Here is a 25438-nt window from a genome sequence, read left to right on the forward strand (position 1 = left end):
CCTTCATGTATGGGGCACCTGCTTTTTTAGATGGCATTGCTTGGCCCCTAGCATAACTGTAAGGAACCTTGGAGTTATATTCAATCAAGATTTATTTTTTGCCTGTCATATAAAATAAACTTCAAGAACTGCCTTCTTTCACTTGCATACCATTGCAAAAATAAGGCGTATCATGTCTCAAACAGAAGCTGAAAAATTAGTGCACACATCTGTTACTTCTAGGCTTGATTACTGTAACTCCCTATTATCCGGTTGTCTCAACAAGTCTCTGAAGTCTCTCCAACTGGTGCAGAATGCTGGTGCATGTGTTCTAAAGGGAACCAAGAAAAGGAATCATAGTTCTCCTGTTTTAGCTTCTTTGCACTGGCTCCCTGTAAAATTTTGAATTAATTTTTTTAATCCTCCTCCTTACCCGCAAAGCTCTGAATAGACAGGCTCCGTCCTATCTGTCGCAGCTCATAGTTCCCTATCAACCCTCAAGAGCGCTGCACTCTGAAAACACAGGGTTACTTAGGGTTCCCAAAGTCTTCAAATGGAGGATGGGAGCCAGAGCCTTCAGTTACCACACTTCTCTTTTATGGAACCATCTTCCAGGTTCAGGCAGGGAGGCAGACACAGTCTTCACTTTTAAGGGTAGACTGAAGACCTTCCTCTTTGATAAAGCCTTTAATTAGGGCTGGCTCATGTTGCCTGGACCAGCCCCTAGTTATGTTGACTGAGGTTTAGTCTGCCGGGGGACTATCTATGATACACTGAGTTCCTTTTTCCTTCTCTCCATCTACAAACACTTTTCTCTTTTTACTGCATAACACTTACTCGGTTGCCTCTCCAGAGCATTTGTGTTCCCTTGTTCAGTAGTTTTCCCGGATTGTGGCTGCAGTCTTGGTTGTCCTGTAGCTGTGGTCCTGTCTGAAGTTGCACTGATGTTGTGGGCCTTGGTTGCGCAGATGCCGTGATCCTGCTCGACACGACCTTCTACTGCTATTACTATGCATCATGCCTCCACTGTTAACACATTAGCGCATAACATCACATGCTGTCATAGAGTGCATTTAGTAATTTTATGTCTATCACTATTGTTATATGATGTGCTATTGTTACCATTATTGCTGTGCATTTCTCCCCCTCTCTCCCTCTCTCCCTCTCTCTTTCTCTCTCTCTTTCTCTTTCCTTTTTGTCATTACTGTTATTTAATTGTTATTTACAACATCTATTGCACATCTGTCCTTCTTCGAAGAGGGATCCCTCCTCAGTTGCTCTTCCTGAGGTTTCTACCATTTTTTCCCCCCAGTACCCAGGTTTTTTTCCTGAGACGATGGGAGGGTCTTATGGCAGAGGGATGTTGTATGCTGTTAAGCCCTCTGAGGCAAACTGTGTTTTTTAATAATGGGCTTTGTAAATAAAATTGAAATTGAATTGAATTGATATACTGATTACCCTTAGGAAAACAGGAAAGGGAAAAATAAAAACAGGGAAGGATGGGAATGAATTCTTGAGTTGAAAAAACATTTTCAATAATATTAATCATAGTAAAACCTAATGTGTCATTAACCACCTTCTCATGTTCAATCAATTGAAGGTGCATTAGCCACTCACACCAGCAGAGGGCAACAGTAAGCATCCAAGGACAAGACAGGTGCGTTCAAATGCTGCCGTCACAGGGTCGGCGATATCACATGTACATCTTGTGCCTTAATGAAGAACCAAACAAAGAAGCCTTTAATACAACAGAGAAGCATGAAATTTGATTTGAAGGCCAGTGTGACTTCTGATGGTACGTAAGAATTGAGAATGTGTTTATGTGTTTAAATATAATCACTATGAATGAAATAAAGTCATTCTGAAACAGAAACAGCCTTTCAGTGACAAGACAGAAGCTGCAGTCACTTTTTGGCAAGTTGAAAAAGTGAAATTTATGTGTTGTATTAGTAAGTTTTAATAAAACATGCATGAAATACAAAGAAATTTAGTAATAAATTAAGAATTACTAAAACTTCATGTACACATCGTACTAAAACACGCAAGCAAAACTTTAGTAATGCTTAGTTTAGTGCAATAGATACCGCAAACAAGTCTGTCATGGTGCCTGTTGCTAAGAGCAGCCACCCCAAAGCTCTAAGAGATTTCAGGCATGTTGCCTTGAGCTCTTGTTTTGTTTGCTGGTTTAATGAATATACATAGTCTTTTTGTCGGCTTCACTTACCAACCTGCTTACCGAACATTCTTTTTATATCTGTGGCATGCTTTTCTTTTGCTTCTAGCTTCTGCATATAAAACAGTCAGGTCTATCAATAAACCACTGTTGATGCCTTGTGGTAGGAAAGTGTAATAGCACCTCATCATCACATCCCCCTTTCTTTGAGGCAGCACAAAATGTGCTGTGGTCACAAAATTACATCTGTTAGCAGTCTTTCATTTCCAGTCTTTCATCACCATTTCCATTTAACATGTAATCTTAACATATGTATTTGGTCTTAACATGCTTAAAGTGAGCTTAACACAAACTTCTTCGTTTCTCTAGGTATCTATAAAAAATTACCTGAACACTAATGGAAGACAGTAAACAGTTCTTATAATTCAGTTTTGTTTTGAACATTAAAGTCTTTATATTTTGTTTTACAAACATTGCATACTTACATAGACTCAGACTCACTGGGGGCTTCACTGAGGTCTCTTGTGTCTTTAGAAGACTGTGGTGATTGCGTCTGATGATCTGTCCTTCCTCTGCCCTCACAGTGAATACTACTGTGAGAGCTACTTCTTAAAGAAGTGTAGCTTTTGTTTTCCAGCCCTCAGGATTTTCAGTCCTGACTGTGTCATGCTTGACAGTGGAGGAAGCTGCTTAACTGTATTGTCATAGAACAACTTCTGCTTCCTCTTCAGCTGTTACATCTTTTGCTCCAGCTTTGGATGTTTCTTTTGCTGTGAGCGGCTTGGCAGTGTGGTACACAGCTCTCTATTCATCAGCACCTCAGCCGGTGACATCATCATAGAGTGCAATTACTAATTTCACACCTACCATTATTGTAATATAACATGCATCTGTTTCTATTATTGCTGTGCCTCTCTCCCCCTCTCTCCCCCTCTCTCTTTCTCTTTCCTTTTTGCCATGATTGTATTTCATTTGTTATTTACGACATCTATTGCTTGTCTGTCCGTCCTGAAAGAGGGATCCCTCATCATCCTCTACCGCTCTTCCTGAGGTTTCTGTGTCTCTGGCATATTTCACATCTGTTTATCAGTCTGTCAATGTCTTTGTTGATGCCAGGCCAGAATACTGTGTCTCTCGCCCCTCTTTTACACTTCTCAACCCCGAGATGACCTTGGATGTGACCATGGATCCTCTGTAGTATGTCCTGTGTCAGGTTTTGTGGAATGACAATTCTGTTTTGCCTCAGCAACAGTCCATCAACAACACTCAGCTCACATCTAATGTGGTGGAACTATGGACAGGAGCCTACAGGCCATACTTTTCTCATGTAATATCTCTGCATTTTCATCATCAGTTGCTGAATCCTTGGTGACATTTCATTCAGGTTCTTTTTGATGATGGCAACTAGTGGACGATGGTCAGTCTCTACAGTGAAAGAGTTAATGCCATATTTGTAGCTGTGGAACCTTTCTAGACCAAAAACTTACCCCAGGCATTCTTTATTTATTTGAGCATATCAACACTCTGTCATGGACCTAGATGCATAGGCCACTGGTTTCCAATTCTCACCTTCAGCCTATAAGAGTACTGCACTAATTCCGTCCTTTGTTGAAGAACATTAACACAGATGGTGCTGTTAGTGTCTTTTTGAGCTTTTGCCATTCTTGGTCATGTTTGACTATGGAATAAATTTACCTACAAAGTTGACCAGCCCCACACCTGTCTTTTCTGTGGGTCTTGGCATGTCATGTATGGCTTTGATCTTTTCTTGGTCAGGCTGGATGCCTTATGCAGAGAGCTTGTCTCCTAGAAAGGCAGTTTCTTGGACTCCAAACTGGCATTTGCTCTTGATGAACTTCAGTCCATATCTCTAACACACTGGTCTGCCTCTCATCAAAATGTTTCTCTTGGATCAGTGTCCTCCATTATGTTTACAGTTTTTCCTTTCTGCCCCTCTTTCGGTTTTGAGAAAGCAGCAAAGTGGTTCTTCCCCTGGCAATTAAAGCACTGCTCACCACTGTTTCAGCTTGTGCTGCGAGCCGCAGCGCTTGCAGCTGAACACCCCATCATACGTCCACTGTGCAGACCAGGTCTTTTTGTATTTCTTTCTCTTGCTCAAGGTGGCACCGACAGCTGGCCCACCACTTGCGGTCACTGTGCTCACCGCTATTTCGCCAAATGTCTTCACATGCAGTAGGGAGAACTTATTCACATAGCAGATCTTAAAAGCCCCTTTGAGCGCCAGCTCCATCTCCCTAAGAAGCCTTTCTTTCATCTTTTTGTCTTTCACAATCTGGTCCCAAGACATGCAGTCCGTTAATGTAGCAAAGTTGCATGACTGTGCTTTTAGCTTTAGGTCCCTAAGTAAGCTATCAAAAGGCTCATGCTGTCGCTGTATCCAAGAGCGAAACACATACACACACTCTTGCGATCTTCATTCTTCTTCGGAGAGCAATGACCATCAAATTTACTTATTACAATGTCCAGTTTCTCTTTATCATTCAAGTTGTCATACACAAACATGTTATACACTTCTGTGCCTTGTGGGCCAGCTATTGTTAGCAGCAATGCTACCTTTCTAGCATCCGGCTTTGTTTCCAGCCCCATGGCTGCAATGTACAGTTGCAGTTGTTGTTAGTTGTTTGTTTCAAATCTCCAGTGGCTTTAAAAAATCCATGTCACTTGTCACAATCCAGCACACTGTAGCGTCACTCATTTTACTCCTGGTACCATGTTTGTTCAGTGGTTTAAAGAGTAGACGTAGTCTTTTGTCCGCTTTATGACCAACTTTATTTACCAACCTGCCTACCAAACATTCTTTTTATATTTGTGGCATGCTTTCTTTTTCTCCTAGCTTTCGCATATAGAACAGTCTCAGGTCTAACAACAAACCACTGCTGACACCTCAATTTTCCTAATCATCACACCTCCTTGGTTATGAAGTCATTCAAAAAACTTAAAAGAAAAGCTTAAGCTCAAAAGAGAGCCCTTAACTGGGGGCCCCTTGGACCCTTTTAAGTTTGCTTAGAGGATGTGCAAGATGCCACCATCACTTTACTCAACCTTCTGTATAAACACCTGGAGGGCAGTTGGAACCACGCTAGCCTGCTTTTTGTTGAACTTTTCATCTGCTTTCACTACTATTCAGCCATAATTGTTAGTTGAGAAACAGCAAATGTTGCCTCAACTTGTAGGCTGGGCCCTGGATTTTCTTACTGACAGAACACAGAGAGTACAGGTATATGGGAAACTGTCCTCTGAACTAACATAAGCTGCCACCAGCTCGCCTCAGAGTTGCGTCCTTTCACTTCTTTTGTATATCTTATACACAAATGACTGCTGCAGCCATTATGATAACAGATTCATTTTTCATTTTTCATTCATCAGATTCAAGTTTGCTGATGACTGTAATTGTCAGTCTTCTTTGCGATGATGAAGTTTGTCATGACCTTGTTGTAGACGAATTTGTTTCCTGGTGCAAAAATGCTTTTTTACAACTTAATGTCTATAAAACTAAATACATGTGTATAGATTACAGGTGACTCCCCCGTAGCTCCCCAGAGCACTGTTGTCAAGGGTCAGACAGTGGAAATATTCACCAGTTAAAAATATTTGGGCCCCATGACAACCGCTTAAAATTTGATTCAAATACTGACATGGTGTGCAAAAAAGGACAGCAGCACCTATTCTGCTTAAGACAACCTTCCAAATTCCAAAGACCCCGATGACACTGTTCTATAGAGCTTCCATTGAGTCCGTCATCTCATTCTCCATCATCTGCTGGTAAAGAAACAGTGGTGTAAAAGAGAGAAATGCCCTCACTAATATTGCAAAACACACAAGTAAATCAGCTGGGTTACATTTTAAATGACTTATTAAATAAGCAGGTGCTCAAAAATGCATCAGCCATTTGCTCTGACTGTGCCCAACCCCTAAATTCTGTGTAGAAGTAATTACCAAAAACTGATGCTGACTCCTTTTAGTAATCTCTTGAAGCAATTTGTCAGACTTTTTCACATATTTAGTAGTACTCTCTAACATCTGCAACAAACTTGGATGTATAAAAGCAGTGATGTTACCCTTTCAGAGTGCACAGGTGCAGGTGAGGACAGCAGCTTTCCAGTCAGCTTCATTTGTTTGTTAAGTCTTTTCTTTTTCCTACTCTTGGCTTTCCCTGCCGCTCTACTGCAGGTATATTGTGTTGGTTACACCAGCCAAGCAGAGAAGCATGTTCATTGATAAGCTGGTGCTCCCGAAGTGCACCATGGAGAGAACCCCAAATCCTTTAACTCCCAAGTCATTAAAGGCACAAGGTAAAAGGAAGATTTATTTGTCATTTTTCTTAAATTTTGCTTCCAGATGGCAGCAGGGTGAACAGGCTGTGGCTGAAAAAATGCACGAACCATGCCAGTTGGTGATGTTTCCAATCAGTATGCTTACTATTGCTCCTCTATAGAAGTTAACCAAGATCTTGCTCTGGAATTTAGTCTTCCTGAGTTTTTATAGGAAGTAGAGCTTTTTCTGTGCTTTTTTAACCTGGGTGGTGAATTGTGAGACCAAGATAGGTTCTCAGTGATGGTAATTCCAAGGAACCTAAAGCTGTTCACCTGTTCCGCCTCAGCTCCATTAGTGTAGACAGGGGTATGTGTTTTTGCCTCCATCTTTCTAATATCAACAACCAGCTCCTTGGTTTTACTGACGCTGAGCAGTAAGTGTGAATAGAAGGGGGCTGAGCACACAGCCCTGGGGGGGCTCCGGTGTTAAGCGCTTATGTAGAGAAGGTGTGACTGCCAATCCAAACTCTCTGGGGTCTGCAGGTGAGGAAGTCTAGTATCCAGTTGCAGAGTGTTGTACTGAAGCCCAGAGTGTTAAGTTTCAATCAGCTTCATGGGAGAGATTCTGTTGAATGCTGAGCTGAAGTCAACAAACAGCATTCTGATGTAGCTGTTCTTATTCTCCAGGTGAGAGAAGACTGAGTGAAGAGCAGTAGATATGGCATCCTCCGTGGATCTGTTGGTTTTGAAAGCATACTGGTGAGGGTCCAGGCTGGCAGGGATGTTGTCTTTGATGTGCGGGAGAACCAGTTTCTCAAAGCACTTCATCAGGATTGGGGTTGGTATTCAGACTAGACACAGCACACTTTTTAGGTACAGGAACAATGATGGGTGGGAGGGAACAGTGTCTTGTGAGAGTGAGATATTAAAAACATCAGTTATAACATTAACTAGCTGATCAGCACAAGTTTTCAGAACACGTACAGGAATGTTGTCGGGGCTTGCGGACTTCTTTATATACACTCTCAGCAGGCGTTTCCCTGTGGTCACTGAGAGTGGCCGGTCCTGTGGAGGCGGAAAAAAATGTGTTCAGCTCGTCCCGCAGTGTGCCCTCAAATATGATGGGGGCACTCCTGCCTCCATAGCCTGTGAAATTTTCAATTCACTGCCACATGTCTTTAGTGCTGCTGCTGTTGAGGTCTCTCTACAGTCTCTTCTGATGTCTCCTCTTAGCCTCCTTGATGCCAGCTCTCAGTCGTGCTCTGGCGATGATGTATGCCTCCTTGTCCCCTGACTGAAAGGCAGCTGTTTTTGCTCTGAGAAGAGCCTTCACCCCCCATTCATCCAGGCTTTCTAGTTGGGGAATGATCCCACCGTCTTCACCACGTCATCAACAAATTTGCTGATATATGATGTCATAGAAGATAGAGAGCATATTCTTCAAGATTTATCTTGTTATCTTGAGTGGCAGCATCTTTAAACATTTGCCAATCTGTGCGCTCAAAACAGTCCTGTAGGGCTGCTGTGGCTTCATCTGTCCACACTTTAACAGTTTTAAGTGTTGGTTTGACTCTTTTTTATCAGCTGACAATATGTCAGCAGAAGGAGCAGAGAGATATGATCAGACAGGCTGAAGTGAGGGCTTGGGAGGGCTTTGTAGCTGTCAGGAATACTTGTATGCACATGGTCCAGGCTATTTCTTTCCTCTGGTGGGAATCTGGACATGCTGGTGGAATTTAGGTAAGACAGATTTGAGGTCTGTTTGATTAAAATCACCAGCTGCTATAAAATTCTATTCCGCTGCTGATGGCATCATACAATTCCTACAGTGCAGTTTTTGAATTTGCATCTGGGGGAATGTATACAGCAACAAAACAAAACACTGGTGAATTCTCTGGGCAGATAATATGGACAACATCTTAGCACCAAAAACCCAACTGGTGAGCACAGTCCATCCACTTTAACTGCGTTTGAGCACCAACTGTGTGTGCACCTACTGTGCAACTCCACCTTTGGAAGTTGGGGAGTTGAGGGGGGATAAGGGAGGACTATGAAGATTGCACGAGATCCACAGACAAACTATTTATTTATTTAACTAGCACAGGGGCTCTGTTTGCGCTTCATTCCCTTTGGGATTAATAAAGTTAATATGTATCTATCAATGCATTAAACACAGCCACTATGAGGCTGCAGATACAAGTCTAAACGTAAACAGAAAAAAAAGTAAACAGGAATGACATATTATCGCCTTTTAAAGTGAGATTACAAGGTTGCCTATTGAGTGTTTCCACATCCAGCAGATAAAGAGAAACATTTAGAAACCTCTGTTGTGTTTGTCTTCCAGTGAGTCCATGACTCACTTCCTTTTAGCTCTGTTTTCCATGCATTTGAGACATTGTTAATACAACTATATCTTTTGAATGAGACATCAGTTCAAGTGGAGCAGGATGTGAGATGCTTTATTGGGGATAAGGGTTGATGTGGCAGCAGGATCTGAGCACAAAGTATTAGCCATCACTTTTCTTGTTCTGGCTCTCTGTTTCAGATCCCCCATCACACAGACAAATACACACAAGTCCACGCTGGTGACCCCTCTCAGTGAGGCTGATTGAGGACTGAAAGTGGTGAGATGTGGAAGAGAAATGTGTAAGGGGGAAAGAGGGAGGGAGGGGACGAGAAGAGAAGTGTGGAGAAGGGAGCTGACAAACAGAAAGGGAGAACAAAAATGGAGAGAGCGTTTGTTATCAGATCCAGTCTCGACAGTGTGGGTAATTATCTCTTCCTTCACTTTCATTGCTCACTAGATCCCAATGTTCCAACAACTAAAAATAACAACCTGCTGCATTCAAGGGATTTTGGGACAGAGGATAAATTATTACACCCTCTCCCTCCTCCTCTCCTTCTTCACCCTCCCTCCACCGCCTCCACTTTCATCTCTGTGCCCGCCTTCGGTCTCCAACTCTCGTCCAATCCCTCTCTTCCTCACCCTCTCTGGGTTTCACTTGGAGGACATGGTGTAGCAGCCATGTGGGTGCCACTGCATGTCACGGATGCGCCTAATGGACTGCATCTGGGGGCAGCGGGCGCCAAACTCATTGAAATGCCTATAATCGCCCTTCTCCAGCAGATACTGGCTGCCCCGATAGCCAGGGAACTGGTAACCCACCCACCTGGGGAGAAATAGAAGAAGTGGAGAGGGAGAGGACAGAGACTTTATATTTTCAAAGTAGAGATGGACTGCAAGACAGTAGGAGAAATAACAATACAGAAAGTGACAGGGGAAAGGTGCCTGATTGATCAGAGAATTACAAGAAAATTGTTTCATGGCAAAAAAAAAAAAACCACAAGGTTGAAATAGTAGTTGCGGTCACTTAAAATGTGAAAAAAAGATGCCAGAAGCACAGATGTAGAGGGAGGATATACATCAGGCAAAAAAAAAGACCAATCAGTTTGTCATGCTGTTTCAGACAAATGAAGGAATCCGAGCATTTAAGTCATAGTGTCTGCCATCAGCCTCACCTTTGAGAGCACTGACAGAGACACTGAGCTGCTGACGTCCATAACACCCTCAGCAAAGAGCTGATGAAAAAGCCTCTATTCATAAACTCACTTCCAGAGCTCTCACATAGTACGTGATTATGCCTCCTTTTCTGTTAGTTTGAGAATGACGACAGATGTGGAAAGTGGCTCACCCATACGGCAGTACATGGAGCTGGACTTTTCGAAAAGCAGGGTGTAATGTTTGTAGCCAACACTGTTGAAAAATATATGATTTGAGAAAAGAGAGCAGCAAATACAGAAAAGACTTGAGATAGCTGAGTTGCAGTTCCATGGAAAGGGAGATGATATAAGTCAGTATCACTCTCAAGTCTGTATGTTAATTATGCAGTTACAGCCATCGGCTGGTTAGCTAAGCTTTGCAAGACTCATTTATAACCACATCTTTATGCTTTATGCTTAAAAACAAAAAGTGTGAAGAGGACATGGTTTTAAATGGTGCCTCGTAACCTCACAGTGAAGGCAGGACTCCAGAAAGTCACTGCACCAGAAACCAGATTTCTTTTATAGGATTTTTTTCAGATTCAGATTTTTTTAACTTTTTGACAGAGACAGGTTTATTGTTTACCGACTCAGTGCTGAGTTAAGTGGTTTTTGGCTCAATTTACCCTACAGGCATGAAAATGTTATTAGTCTTCTTATAACATGCCTGGCCACACTGCATGCATTAGCAGCGTTTGACAGCAATCTCACCAAACTTTTGCGGCTTGCAAACATGTGACAACAAATTAAAAGCATATACTCCACTTTTATATGAAACCATGCAAGCTCCTGCATTGTAAACAACATGGTCCTGCAAATGTTTAATGTTGCATTAAAATGCCTTGTGTCAAAAACTGAAGGGATTCTGTCAACAGAAACGTTGGGCTTTTATTTTGATACAGAAACGGGAAAGGTTGAGAAAAGCAGATATTTTTGCATTTCCACATCTCTGTAACAGATAAAGATGTTGTAACTGTTGCAAAAGGTGGTAGGGTCAGTATAAATATCAGAAAACAATGCACTCGTAGATCAGGTCTGATCAAACAAGTACCTAAGTGTTCACTTGGACAACACATTCAACTGAAAGGTCCATGTCAAGGGTTTGTGTTCACTCTTACAGCAAAGACTCAGAGTGTTTGGTGTGGGCCAGAGGATTATGTTTTTATTTTATCATGCCATACAAGACAGCTAAGTCAGATATGGTGCAGCAACCAAACTTTGAGTCAAAAATCTAAGCTCGCTCATCTGGTACACACCACCATGAAGGTGATGGGAAGGAGTGAATACCAGCCTCTCCAGTTCATGTGAGCAGTCTGTTCTAAGACAAACTCAGAGGATAATGAGCGATCTGTCACATATCCTCCATGCATCCTCCAGCTCTTGCCCTCTGGCACACGATACAGAGTTCCCTACTGCAAACTCGACCGGTTTAAAAACTCATTTGTTCCTCAATCAAACTTTAAAATAATGCTGCTGAAGGCTGTAGGGATTGTGCAATAGTTTCGTGATGTTTTAACAACAGTGTGTGTGCAATATGTGCAATATTTTGTACGTGCAATTTTATTGTAGGGATTTAGTAGTGCTGTTTTATTCATGTGTGGTTTGTTTTATTTTGTTGCCACACTACTCACGTTCCACAGCTGACCATGATGCTGCCCACTCTGTCAGTGAAACCATACGAAAACAGGCTGGGAACGTCATCATCCATGATCTCCATCTTACGACCCTTGAACTCTCCAACCTCATACAAGCAAATCTTGTGCTTCTCAGGGTCCTAGAAGACAGCGGGGAAAGAAAAAGGAGATAAATCAGTTGCAATGAGAAGAAAAAGAAGATGAAGAAAAGAATAACAAATAGACAGAAGCTGCCAAAATCAGGAGAGTTTTTTGTTTTCTAAGAGGTCAAACAGACAGGGGGTTTACCATTCGGACAGGCCTGAAGGACAGCAGGTAATCATTCTTCTGGCAGTTGCTCCAAGAGTCCCAGCGGGGGTACTCGCCCTTCTCCAGGATGAACATCTCTCCACAGAAGTTCATCTGCTCAAAGCCCACGAAGCTGAGCAGGGTAGAAAACACAGGACGAGATAGGGGGAAGGTGATGAGCATGGACAGTATAATGGACAAGCATTGTCCAGAGTACCGCATTCATTTACACATGATTTTTTTTTTATTCCATACCACTCAGCCTGTGAAATCACTTGTATGAGTATGAAAAAATAACTCTGATGATGTCACCCTGGAAGTCCAGTTGAGGTGCTGTATATTGGACATGCTTTGTGGTGTAAGTTATCACTGCCCTCCTGTCTTCTCTTGCTGATTTGATCTTACGTTGAAACAACTCCTCTGGATAATATGCTTTGTGGTGTAAGTTATCACTGCCCTCCTGTCTTCTCTTGCTGATTTGATCTTACGTTGAAACAACTCCTCTGGATAATAATATTATGATTTTCTTTTTATCAGTCCACATGATGATACATACATCCATGAGTGAGTGATTGATTCGATCAGAGGAAAATTTCTGCACTACTTTTATGTTAAACATTGCTGTTTGTTGCTTTCTTATTTTGTTAGCTTAGGTACAGAAGTTCATTCTACTGCTGCACTCTATGGAAATCATTCCGTGTAAAAGCATCAGCTACATGCCCAAAATGTGAAATGTGAAATGTGTCACATAATGATAAAAATTACCTGCTCTGTGCTCAGAGGAGTGTGGGTGTTGGGTATGGTATGATTACTTGCATGATGCTGTAACCAACTACTTACGGTCCACAGTCAACGCGCAGAGATCGCACTCTGTCCATTCCCATGTCACACACATTCATACACTCGCCACTGATCTCAATGCAGCGGCCCTGGAAGTTCTCCTGGTCAAACACGCACATCTGGAGAGTTGGGGTTAAGTAAACAAAATGAGAATGAGAAAGGAGGTTGCATAGATGGTTTCAAAGTAAAAGACAACACCTGAGGAAAGTAGAAATGAAAAAGAAAGACTGTGACTGAGCAAAACCCCGAGCAACAAGAATGATGTAGGGTCAGTGAAGTGACTGTGTTGTTCTGACAGCTTTCTCCACAGTGACTGAAAGCACAGAAGGTATTTCTGTTATTGGAGTTATCACCCGCCTCCTCACTGAGGTGCAACATCCAGAAGGCTGTGATAGTAGACGTCATCCCAGAAGGTAAACTGTTTGTGTGAGAGGCGAGCTGCTTCACACTGTGTAAAATACTTTATGGTATATTTGTAGATGTTTGATTGTGTGTGTGTGTGTGTGTGTGTGTGTGTGTGTGTGTGTGTGTGTGTGTGTGTTTTTGTTTTGTTTTGTTTTGTTTTGTTTTTGTTTGTGTTTGTACTGTACCTTGTAGGACATCATGCCCATTTCAGATATCTTGTTCTGAGCTGCCTTCCCATCAGTCTGGGAAGCAGACTTGGATTTCTCTCCTCCAGCAGACATGATGACTGAGAAGAGAAGAGAAGAGAAGAGAAGAGAAGAGAAGAGAAGAGAAGAGAAGAGAAGAGAAGAGAAGAGAAGAGAAGAGAAGAGAAGATGCCAACCATTTTAAAAGTTGTCACATGAGGGGACTGAAAGGATTATGCTAGGGAGAAGGACATTATTTTTCACTTATTTAAAATCCTTATTTAAGACACTAACTTTTAATTCTATATTTAAACAAAAAACTTTTCCTGGTCCCCACATCACACCCCTAACATTTTTTATACAAGGCTGAATTCACTCTAGACTTTACCACACAAATGATCTTCTTTTCACTTGTTCTGCTGACTTTATTACAAGTTTCGAGCCTGAAATTAACTTGATTTTTCAAAATTATATTTTAGGTTCCCCCAAACAAGATTTAAGCATTAGTTTTTGCTTAATATATACTCGCAGTAAACTTTGATACTGACTGTGAGTATAGCAGATTTATTGACTGCTTTTGAATTTGTGCAAAAAGAAATTTATATTTCACCAGCAATGTTTGACTTCCACATCCTGAGCTCGAACTACAATAGACTTTTCTCATTACATCAGGTTATTCTTGCTCTTTACTACCTTCACTCTTGTCTTCGCTCGTTCTGTATGATGTTTGTCCACTGTCTTACCTGTGCCAGTGTGTGCGTAAAGGAGTAGGCTCAGGGCTGAGACTGGTGGTCTGTGTGAGAGTGCACAAGGCCCGTTGTCGCTTTTATATGCTGGCGCCCAGCAGCAGGGGATTACAGACACAGAAACAAACTCGCTGAGCTCACAGCCCCCACAGAATAGAAATACCCCCATCATCAAAGAGAGAGAGGCAAAGAGACACAGTGGGTCAGACAGAGGCAGAGAAATATGGGTTTAAAGAAGAGAAGAATATGAAGAAGCAAATGTGACCAACTGAAAATCAATGTTTATTCGGCCTTATAGAGGACTCGATGGAAGACAAAATAACTACACAATAACTTGATTATGACATGAATCTGTGAATTAAAAAGCCTCACTTGGTGAGCTGTTACATATAAAGCCCTGACCCAAATAGTAGTGTCATAATAATGACAGCCTGGCTGACCAGGTTCACACTTAACAGCCTGTCACAAAATTTTTCACTCATATTCCCATCAGTGCTGTAATCAAGAGGCAGTGGGACAAACAATAAAAGGGAAAGCAATAAGCTGTGAGAAGCAATAACCTCACTGTTCCAACTCTGGGTGTGTGGATGGACAATAATCTGAATCTCTCCTCATCGCTGTGGGAGGAAGCTATTCAATTAAAGCCCCTGACCTATTTTCTTGCGTGGGTTGGTAAAATATTGCGGTGGGTGTTTGTCCATGAGGTGCTTATTCAGAAGCACACACAAGCAACCCAGAACATCCAGACATGGTCGCACAGATGAGGTCACGTCGTTTGTGACATCAAGGTTTTACATATGCTGATGAGGACAGGAGGGAAATAAAGGCTGTGTCTCTTCACCAGATGAGATCTGAGACAAAATTACTCATGACTTGGATTCAGTGGACAGACTCATTAATCATGCAAATCTGAATTTCCTCAAATTCTTCCTGCTCAAGTGAGCAGTGGAGAGAGGTCAGTGTAAAACTGAGTGAAGGAGTCCTCTCAGTGACTGCTTTATGTGCTGTAAGAGTCACATGAATGTCAAAGAGGAGTGGAAGTGTTGAAAATAAGTGGGCACCCTGGAGCACATCTCTTATCATGCATGCTTGTTTCCTGTTCCCCATCCTTACGTTGGACTTTATTCAGTTACTGGGTTCAGTCATGGTCATTCAAAGGGCACTCTAGCTGATAAAACACTTCTAGGAACAGATGAGGAAAAGGAGTGAGGATACACAGAAGCATTATTTGAAGAAATTGTAATGTGTGACTTTTTTCTGTCTTAAATAACAAGTCATGCTCAATGCATGAGCAAGGAAAGTGTAAAACAATATACATTTTTGAACCATCAACAAAAAAAAGAATGTTTTCCATAATGTGATTTATTTAATTTTATTTAACTTTGCTTCTTTTCTTCATGAGAAAGATAATGGCATGTATTTCACATGAAAATCCACACTCTAGCATTAGAACACATAGGTAATATAAAACATACACAAAGAGGACAATAAATGAGACCCTGAAAGATAAAAAAAAAAAAAAGATGCAATATCCATGCCAATTTAAACCAATAAAATTCATAAAGACAGTTACAAGCAATAATGTAGGTAAAGAATCTCTTATAATTTAAGAGTTGTAAGTAGCAAACTTTAAATCCTTATAAATTACATACATTGTAGTACAGCATATATGAAGGTGTTTTATATTCTTCAAATGTGACGTAACACATTCCAAATTGTTTATTTTTTTTACATTTTTTACTGACACATCTGGCACTGCTGAAAACATGAAAAGAACACAAGTACACAGTTATTTTACACGGTAGTGGTTTTAAAATGGGTAATCTATGCTTCTCTCGGGTCCTTTCATAAAATCAAACCATACATGCTTAGCTGCAGTATTCAGTTCCTCCAGGATTTTGCAATGTTGTGATATCACCAATTCACGCAAATTCTGCCAATCCCTGTGAATACTGCACAACCTTGCAATTTTTTCCAATAACCCCAACTTTACCACAACTTTGACTCACTTTACTTTACAGTTGTGCACAGCATATTGATCCGCTCATCCCTTCTCTTTCTCTCTCTGTTTGTCACACACAGTGACAAAGATCATCTTAGCAGCACAAGGCAAACGTTACCAAACAGTTATTTAGGGTTTATTGACTGAGTCGAGCCATTTCCGTGGTGTGAGCAGCACCGCAGCGCAAACACATGAACCCCCCCAAAGCTCATCCCAAGTGGAGACCTTTCCTGAAGCACAGAGCAGGTGAATCTGTCCATTTCATATCCATACCATTTCAGGCACACAATCAAATTTAACAGACCACCTTATGAAAACGGGACACAGATTATTATATTGACAAACTGTTGAAGCTTTTTAACTTTCACAACTGCTGTCAAGTTGTCAGAGGAACCCTGGGCTCTCTCTCACCTGACGGAGAAACTATAAAGCTGGTCTCTCTCCCTCTCTTTTGTGTCTGCCTCATCTGTAATGTAATCTATATTTCCTGTTGATCACTGTCTTTACAATCAAGCCAGCCTGTTTGATCCTTGTCTACCTTGCCATTTCTAAATCTTCCTGACTGGCTTTGACTTACACGACAAAAAAATCAGCCACTATTTATTTATTTTTATAAATATTTGTTTTATTTTACATTATATCATGATGTGATCCTATGTAACTACAGAAAAATTAAAACTTACAATATAATTAAAAAAAGATTTGGGGAAAGAATAGAGCAAAAAAAAGGCAATTATAATTATCATATGCGCCACTCAAAAAGCCCTATGATCTGTATGTACCTGAATTGTGTTTGACTGATCTTCCTTCGCACAGTCCAGAGGTAGATAGCAGGTCATTGTGCCTATATTGACATTTTTATATTTGACATTTCATTGTTGCCTCATAGCAAGAGGGTTTGGGCTTCAAATGCCCTTGTGTTGGTTTTCCGTGGGTTCTAAGGTACCCTGTGGGTTCGTAGGTGGACATGGTTGTATGGCTCTATGTGTCAGTAATAGTACAAGGTTTCTCCTTACGTCGGCTGGGATAAGTTCCAGCCTAAGTGCCATCTGTACCATGATAGGCAGTTAAGGATTATGTATAAGTGTTTCATTTACTGGTCTTTTATATCTTTTTTTATTTAATGAAGATATTTTTTTTGGCCTTTGCCTTTATTGCATATGACAGCTTAAGCATGAAAGGGGAGGAGAGAGAGGGGTGGACATGCAGCAAAGGGAATTAAACCCCCTACCACTGCAGCGGCAACACTGCCTCTGTATATTCTTCAAGGTGAGCTAATGGGTGCCCCTGGTCTTTTATATCTTGTGTTTACATATGTAAAGTTGTCCTGAAAACAAGGGAAAAAACCTAAAAACATAAAATGATATAATCTATATATGTTATATTCACTTTTTACTTATACAGGTACTGTATACTGTGTATAGGCACATATGTGATATATGTGATTGAATATTGCATTGCAGAAAGTTGAAATACACATATGGTGTGTAGTATATTTACTGTTACAAAAAAATAACAAAAATAGAAATATAACCCATAGATACACAGACAGAGACACAGCTTACTGCTGCTGGGATAAAGGACCTGAGGTACCATAGGAGGGACCAAAGGGGTCGGGTGCGATGTGAGTTGGGCAGCAGCTGAAGGCGGGGACCTTGGCGGTTCGATCCTTGGCTGCAGAAGCTCTAGCTCTAGGGACGTGGAATGTCACCTCTCTGGTGGGGAAGGAGCCTGAGCTGGTGCGTAAGGTTGAGAAGTTACGACTAGATATAGTCGGCCTCACCTCGACACATAGCTTGGGCTCCAGAAACAGTCTTCTCGAGAGAGGTTGGACTCTCTTCCACCCTGGAGTTGCCACTGTAGAGAGGCGCCGGGTGGGAGCGGCAGTAATTATTGCCCCCCCCCCCGGCTCAGTGCCTGTATGTTGGAGTTTACCCCGGTGGACGAGAGGGTAGCCTCCCTTCCTTCAGGTGGGGGGACGGATCCTGACAGTTGTTTGTGTCTATGGTCCAAACAGCAGCTCAGAGTATCCACCATTTTTGGAGTCCTTAGAGGGGGTGCTGGAGAGTGCTCCTTCTGGGGATTCCCTCGTTCTGCTGGGGGACTTCAACGCTTATATTGGCAGCAACAGTGAGACCTGGAGGGGCGTGATCTGGAGGAATGGCCCCCCGTTCTGAACCCGAGTGGTGTTTTGTTACTGGACTTATGTGCTCGCCACAGATTGTCCCTAACAAACACCATGTTCAAGCATAAGGGTGTACATATGTGCACTTGTTACCAGGACACCCTAGGCTGCATTTCAATGATCAATTTTATAGTCATGTCGTCGGACTTGCTGCCGCATGTCTTGGATGCTCCGGTGAAGAGAGAGGCGGAGCTGTCAACCAATCACCACCTGGTGGTGAGTTGGCGCCAATGGTGGGGAAGGACGCTGGTCAGACCTGGCAGACCCAAACACATTGTTAGGGTCTGCTGGGAACATCTGGCAGAGTCTCCCATCAGAAGACGCTTCAACTCCCACCTCCGGGAGAGCTTCAACCATGCCACGGGGGAGGCGGGGGACATTGAGGCTGTAAGGTGGTCGCTGCCTGTCGTGGTGGCAACACTCGAACCTATTGGTGGACACCGGCGGTGAGGGATGCCGTCAAGCTGAAGAAGGAGTCCTATCAGACCGTCTTGGCCTGCGGGACTCCGGAGGCTGCAGACAAGTATCGGCAGGCTAAGCTGAGTGCAGCTACGGCGGTCGCTGAGGCAAAAACCTGGGCATGGGAGGAGTTCTGTTAGGTCATGGAGAACGACTTCCAGACGACTTCGAAGAGGTTCTGGACCACCATCTGCCGTCTCAGGAGGCGGAAGCAGTGCTCTGTCAACACTGTGTATGGTAGGGACGGTGCGCTGCTGACCTCAACCCGGGACGTTGTGGATCGGTGGAAGGAATACTTCGAAGACCTCCTCAGTCCCACCGAAATGTCTTCCGGTGAGGAAACAGGGCCTCGGGACTCGGAAGTGGGCTCTCCCATCTTTGAGGCTGAGGTTGCCGAGGTGGTCAAAAAGCTCCTCGGTGACAGGGCTGGATGAGATCCGCCCGGAGTTCCTTAAGGCCGTGGATGCTGTTGGGCTGTCATGGTTGACACGTCTCTGCAGCATTGTGTGAACATTGGGGGCAGTGCCTCTGGACTGGCAGACCGGGGTGGTGGCCCCTCTAAAGAGGGATCTCATTCCTCAGCCCCTATTACTGGAAAAGAGGGTCCGCCGGATAGTCAAACCTCGGATCCAGGAGGAGCAATGCGGTTTTGTCCTGGTCGTGGAACTGTGGACCAGCTCTGGAACCTTGGCAGGGTCCTTGAGGGTGCATGGGAGTTTGCCTAACCAGTCCACATGTGCTTTGTGGACTTGGAGAAGGCATTCGACCGTGTCCCTCGGGGAGTCCTGTGGGGGGTTCTCCGGGAGTATGGGGTATCAGACCCCCTGATACGTACGGTCCATTCCCTTTACGACCAGTGCCTGAGCTTGGTCCGCATTGCCGGCAGCAAGTCGGACTCGTTTCCAGTGAAGATTGGACTCCGCCAGGGCTGCCCTTTGTCACAGATTCTGTTCATAACTTTTATGGACAGAATTTCTAGGCGCAGCCAGGGCATTGAGGGGGTCCGGTTTTGTGACCTCAGGATTGGGTTGCTTCTTTTTGCAGATGATGTGGTCCTGTTGGCTTCATCGGGCCGTGACCTTCAGCTCTCACTGGATCGGTTCTCAGCCGAGTGTGAAGCAGCCGGGATGATAATCAGCACTTCCATATCTAAGGCCATGGTTCTCAGCCGGAAAAGGGTGGAGTGCCCTCTTGAGATCAGGGAGGAAATCCTGCCCCAAGTGGAGGAGTTTAAGTACCTCGGGTCTTGTTCACGAGTGAGGGAAGGATGGAGCGGGAGATCGACAGGCGGATCGGTGTGGTGTCTGCCTTAATGCGGATCATCACAGTGCTACCAACTGGCAAAAGGAAGTAAGCCTCTTAACACAGCTATGCTTTGATTTACATGAAATTTACATGGTTTGGTCTACACATAATGTAGACCAAGATGACATGCATTGTGTGGTCTTCAGTGCCACCTAGTGGCCACAGGAAGTATTACCCTATATGCAACATCTAACTGCAGGATGGAAACTCTCTGCCTGCTTGTTCCAACTTTCACTGAAATGAAAGATCATGGGACATCAAAAGTTATTCAGGTTCTGAGTTTTCGTCATACCATGTGGGTGTGGCTGGGTTGTCAACTTTGATGTTTTGCCATGAAACAGAAAGCTGTTGTAACTTAGCCACCAAACAGGAAGCTTCTTTAACTTCAGTTTGCAATAACCGATTGGCCCCAAATTTTACAGGTGTGAACAGGTTGCGGCCCTGAACACATCACCATGTAATACTCAATGCACTACTGACCACAGGAAGTATGCCGTGTAACGATATCATCATTTGATTTACATGCAATTTACATGGTTTGGCCTAAACATGATGTAGATCAGGATGACTTAGATTTTGTGTTGTCTCCAATGCCACCTAATGGTTTTACGAAGTACTACACCGTGTGAAATATCACATTTAATGGTCCAAACTTTCTGCATGCATTTTCTGACATTCACTACAATTAAAGATCGGGGCAGTTGGAGTCACACCAGTTATCCCGAGTTGCATGGGGGTGTGAGGGCCCATTCATCGCTGCTTGCAGCTTTAATTGTTATTCTTCTTCTTCCTATAAATGAATTGCCTTTTAGGGGGCTTTATCATACTCAAAAACTCACGAAGCCTTTCAGCTTTATCAGGTCTAGTAAATTTTGGTATTTTAAGGGTCTCAGGCACAAATTTTAAAATTTGTCTCAGGAGCCCCCTATTACATTTCTGTGAAACAGTGTCCGCCTCTGCTTTCACTTACATTAACCACAATTGGTAGGCACATGTAACACCCCAAGACAAACAAAAAGTCTCTTGGACCCATACAGGAAATTTAACAGGAGGTCGGCCATTTTGATTTGAAGTTGCAATTTTTCACGTTTTTGGCCATTTTCAGGGGTCATGTTTTTTACATTTTCTCCTACAGATTTCATCCAATTGACTTCAAAATTAAAACATCTTCTCAAAAGGAATCCGACAAAAAAGGTTATCAAAATGGTGAGTTTTCATCACACCATGTGGCCATTACTGGGCCAAACATTTCCATGTCTCACCATGAACCAGGCAGTAAACAGGAAGTTGTTAATAACTCTGAGGAACATGGTTCAATCTGCACCAGACGTCACATGTTTGATGACAGTCCCATCCTGAACACATCTACATGATAACCCTAACCATTTCTTATAGCGCCACCTACTGGCAACAGGAAGTTTTTTTACTCTTTGATCTTTCCCCTGTAGCAGGTTATCTCAATTAACCTCATATTCAATAAGAAAACTGACCTTCATGATGCACAGAAATTAAACTTTTGAGTTTTCATCAAACGCTGTTGCCAAAATCACACATTGCCATAAAATTGGAAGCACTTTTTGAGGGGCAAAGCATGCACCAAAACTCACCATAAGTGTTTTTTTTTGTACTGATGTGCCAAAATGGCTCTGTAGCACCCCCTACAGATTTCAGTGAAGCAGCCCATGTGGTACATTTCACCTAGAGATACAAAACTTGGGAGCCATGTGTAACAGTCCAAGACCTACAAAAAAGCCTCTTGGGCCCATACCCTAAACCCAACGGGAAGTCGGCCATTTTGAATTAAATGTGCAATTTTGGCGTATTTTTTGCCCTTTTCAGGGGTCGCAGATTTTAAATCTCCTCCTACAGATTTCATCTGGTTGACTTCAAAAGTTATTACATTTGTGAGTTTGTGGCTGTTACTAGGCCAAACACTTCCATGTCTCGCCATTAACCAGGAAGTAGTTTATAACTCTGAGGAACATGGTCCAATCTGCACCAAACGTCGAATTTTTGATGACAGTCTTGCCCTGAACACATCTACATGACAACCATTACCATTACTTATAGCGCCCCCTACTGGCAAGATGAAATGCCATAGAAATTACATGCTTTCTTCTTTGATGGACTGCTCCTACAGATTTTATCCGATTGACTTCATGTCTGGAGACAAAAGCTTTAAGAACTTAATGATGCCTCCCCCTGACATATAGGTTTTCCCGGTCACCATGAGGCCCATTATTTGCTGCCAAACAGGAAGTTGTTGTAACTTCACTTTACATAGACTGATTGGCCCCATATTTCACAGTTGTGGTCAGGCTGCACCCTGACCACATCAACATGTCATTGGACTATGATACTCACTGCGCCACCAACTTACAACAAGTATGGCTTTCACAAAATTATCCTTTCATTGACATGAAATTTAAATGGTTTCGTCTACAAATGATGTAGACCAAGATGACGTAGATTTTGTGTGTCCAAGGGAAGTATTTCAACAAGTGGAATACCTCACTCAAAGGTCCAAACTCTCTGCGTACTTTTTCCGACTTTCACTGAAATGGATGATTGCATCACTCAGAGTCTGCCAGTAGCCTCGACTTGCGTAGGGGTGCAAGGGCCCGTTCATTGCTGCTTGCAGCTTTAATTATTGGGGCCCAAGCACTGAACGGTGTGAGGACCCTCTTGAAACTGACAGAATTCTTATTATTAGGGCTCGAGCACCGAATGGTGCAAGGACCCTCTTGAAACTGGAGGAATTATTATTATTATTATTATTTCTCAAATGAATTGCCTTTTTAAGGGCTTTATCATACTCCAAAATGTATTATGTCTGGTGAAAATTTGATATTTCAATGGTCTCGTGCAGGGTGGGAGGAAATGTATAAGTGGCGCCCCCTACAGGTTTCAATAAAGCAGCCCCCGCAGCACATTTTACCTAGAGCTGTAAAACTTTGGAGACCTGTGTAACACCACAAGACCCACAATAAAGTCTCTTGGGGCAATATGATTTGAAGTTTTAATTTTGGTGTATTTTTGGCCATTTTCAGGGGTCATAATTTTTAGAACTTGTCCTAGAGCATCAGATTGACTTCAAATGTTATGGCTACCTTCATAAGACCTTTGACAGCAAAAGTTATTCAAATCATTAGTTTTCATCACACTGTGTGATCTTGAGGCATCTATGAGGCATCTAATTTGCATGTTCTGCTATGAACCAGGAAGTAAACATGAAGTGGTATGTAACTCTGCTGTGAATGGTCCATCTGCCCCAAACTTCACGTTTGATAGGAGTCCCACCCTGAACGCATCTATATGACAATTTTAAGCGATAATGAGAGCGCCACCTATTGGCACAGAAAAGACAGTAAGAGTTTTACACTAAGATGTCTAGCTCCTAGCAGGTTGACTCGATTGATCTCAAAATGTTTTCAAAAAATCCTTAAGATGTTGATAGTGCTTGAAAATGAATATTATGAGTTTTCACAGGAAGGCGTCCCTGCGATGGGCTGGACATTTTCAATGTTTCAACATGACATCAAAAACTGTTGTACCATCCCCCCAGATTTTCAGATCTTTACAAAATTCCACAGATTTGATGAGTGTCCACGCCTGAAGACATCTGCAGTGCAATTTTGAATCTTAGTCATAGCGCCACCTATTAATAGCAGGAAGTTACTTTTTCACTCTTTGATTTTTCCCTGTAGCAGATTTACTCAATTAACCTCATATTCAATTAGAATATTGTTAAGATCTTCATGATGCACAGAAATTAAACTTTTGAGTTTTCATCAAACGCTGTTGCCAAAGTTACGCATTATTCGCCATAAAAGTGGAAGCACTTTTTGAGAGGCAAGGCATGCACCACAACTCACCAAACTAAGTACACACATTAGAAGTCCTAAAATGTGATGTCTGATATGATTTTTTTTGCACTGATGTGCCAAAAGGGCTTTGTAGCGCCACCTACAGATTTCAACAAAGCAGCCCCTGCAGTACATTTCACCTAGAGATACAAATCTTGGGAGGCATGAGAAACTGCCCAAGAAATACAAAAAAGCCTCTTGGACCCATACCCTAAACCCAACAGGAAGTCAGCCATTTTGAATTGAATGTGCAATTTTTGGCGCTTGCAATTTTTCGATCTTCTCCTACAGATTTCATCCGATTGACTTCAAAATTTAAAAATCCTCTCAGAAGGCCTGTGACATCAAAAGCTATTACATTTGTGAGTTTTCATCACATCATGTGGTTGTTACTTGGCCAATCATTTCCATGTCTCACCATTAACCAGGAAGTAGTTTATAACTCTGAGGGACATGGTCCAATCTTCACCAAACTCCATATGTTTGATGACTGTCTTGCCCAGAACACATTTACATGACAACCATTAGCATTACTTTTAGCGCCCCCTACTGGCAACATAAAATGTCATGGAAATTACTTGCTTTCTTCTTTGATGGAATGCTCCTACAGACTGTATATGATTGACTTTAAATCTGGTGACAAAACCTTAAAGACCTTAATGATGTCTCCTTCTGAAGATTAGGTTTTCCATGAATGCTGTTGCCATGGAGACCCAGTGGTGGCCGCCATAAAGGAAGTTGTTGTCACTTAACTTTGCATCGACCAATTGGCCCCAGATTTAACAGTTGTGGTCAGGCTGCAGCCCTTAACACATCAACATGTCCTTTAATATGATACTCACTGAGCCACCTACTGTCAACAGGAAGGACGCCTCGTACTACAACTATCCTTTGATTTTCATAAAGTTTACATGTTTTGTTCAACAAATGATGTAGACCAAGATGCCACAGATGTTGTGTGTCCAAACGAAGTAATTCACCATGTGAAATATCTCTCTCAAGGGTCCAAAGTCTCTACATACTTTTTCCAAGTTTCACTGAAATGATGGAGTCCCTACAGTAGCCTTGACTTGCATGGGGGTGCAAGGGCCCGTTCATTGCTGCTTGCAGCTTTAATTATTATTAGGGCCTGAGCACCGGATGGTGCAAGGAGCCTCTTGAAACTGAAGGAATTCTTATTATTATTTTTCTCACAAATTATTTGCCTTTTGGGGGGCTTTAACATACTCAAAAAGTCATAAAACGTTTCAGGTCTGGTGAAAAATTTGATATTTTAATGGTCTTGTGCGTGGGTGGGAGGAAATATATCAGTTGCGTCTCCTACTGATTTTCAATGAAGGAGCCTCCGCAGCACGTTTGACCTAGAGCTGTAAAACTTTGGAGGCCTGTGCAACACCCCAATACCTACAAAAAAGTCTCTTGAGGCCATATCGTCAAACCAACAGGAAGTTGACCACTTTGAATTGAAGTTGTAATTTTGGTGTATTTTTGGTCATTTTCAGGGGTCGTAATTTTTCGAACTTGTAAGTGGTATGTAACTCTGCTGTAAATGGTTTA

General features: G+C 42.5%; 1 protein-coding gene across 1 annotated transcript; it reads right to left on the minus strand.

Moving 5' to 3' along the window:
* Positions 1–9424: 9424 nt before the first annotated feature.
* LOC121942344 (beta-crystallin B1-like) lies at positions 9425–13414 on the minus strand. The gene is made up of 5 exons (XM_042485525.1): positions 13319–13414; positions 12729–12847; positions 11889–12021; positions 11598–11740; positions 9425–9596 (listed from the first exon to the last, which is right to left on the minus strand). Exons 1-5 carry the CDS (start codon positions 13412–13414, stop codon positions 9425–9427), a joined length of 663 nt encoding a protein of 220 aa, XP_042341459.1.
* Between the last annotated feature and the right edge of the window lie 12024 nt (positions 13415–25438).

The sequence above is a fragment of the Plectropomus leopardus genome, chromosome 4 (assembly GCF_008729295.1).
Source record: "Plectropomus leopardus isolate mb chromosome 4, YSFRI_Pleo_2.0, whole genome shotgun sequence".
Taxonomy (NCBI): Eukaryota; Metazoa; Chordata; class Actinopteri; order Perciformes; family Serranidae; genus Plectropomus; species Plectropomus leopardus.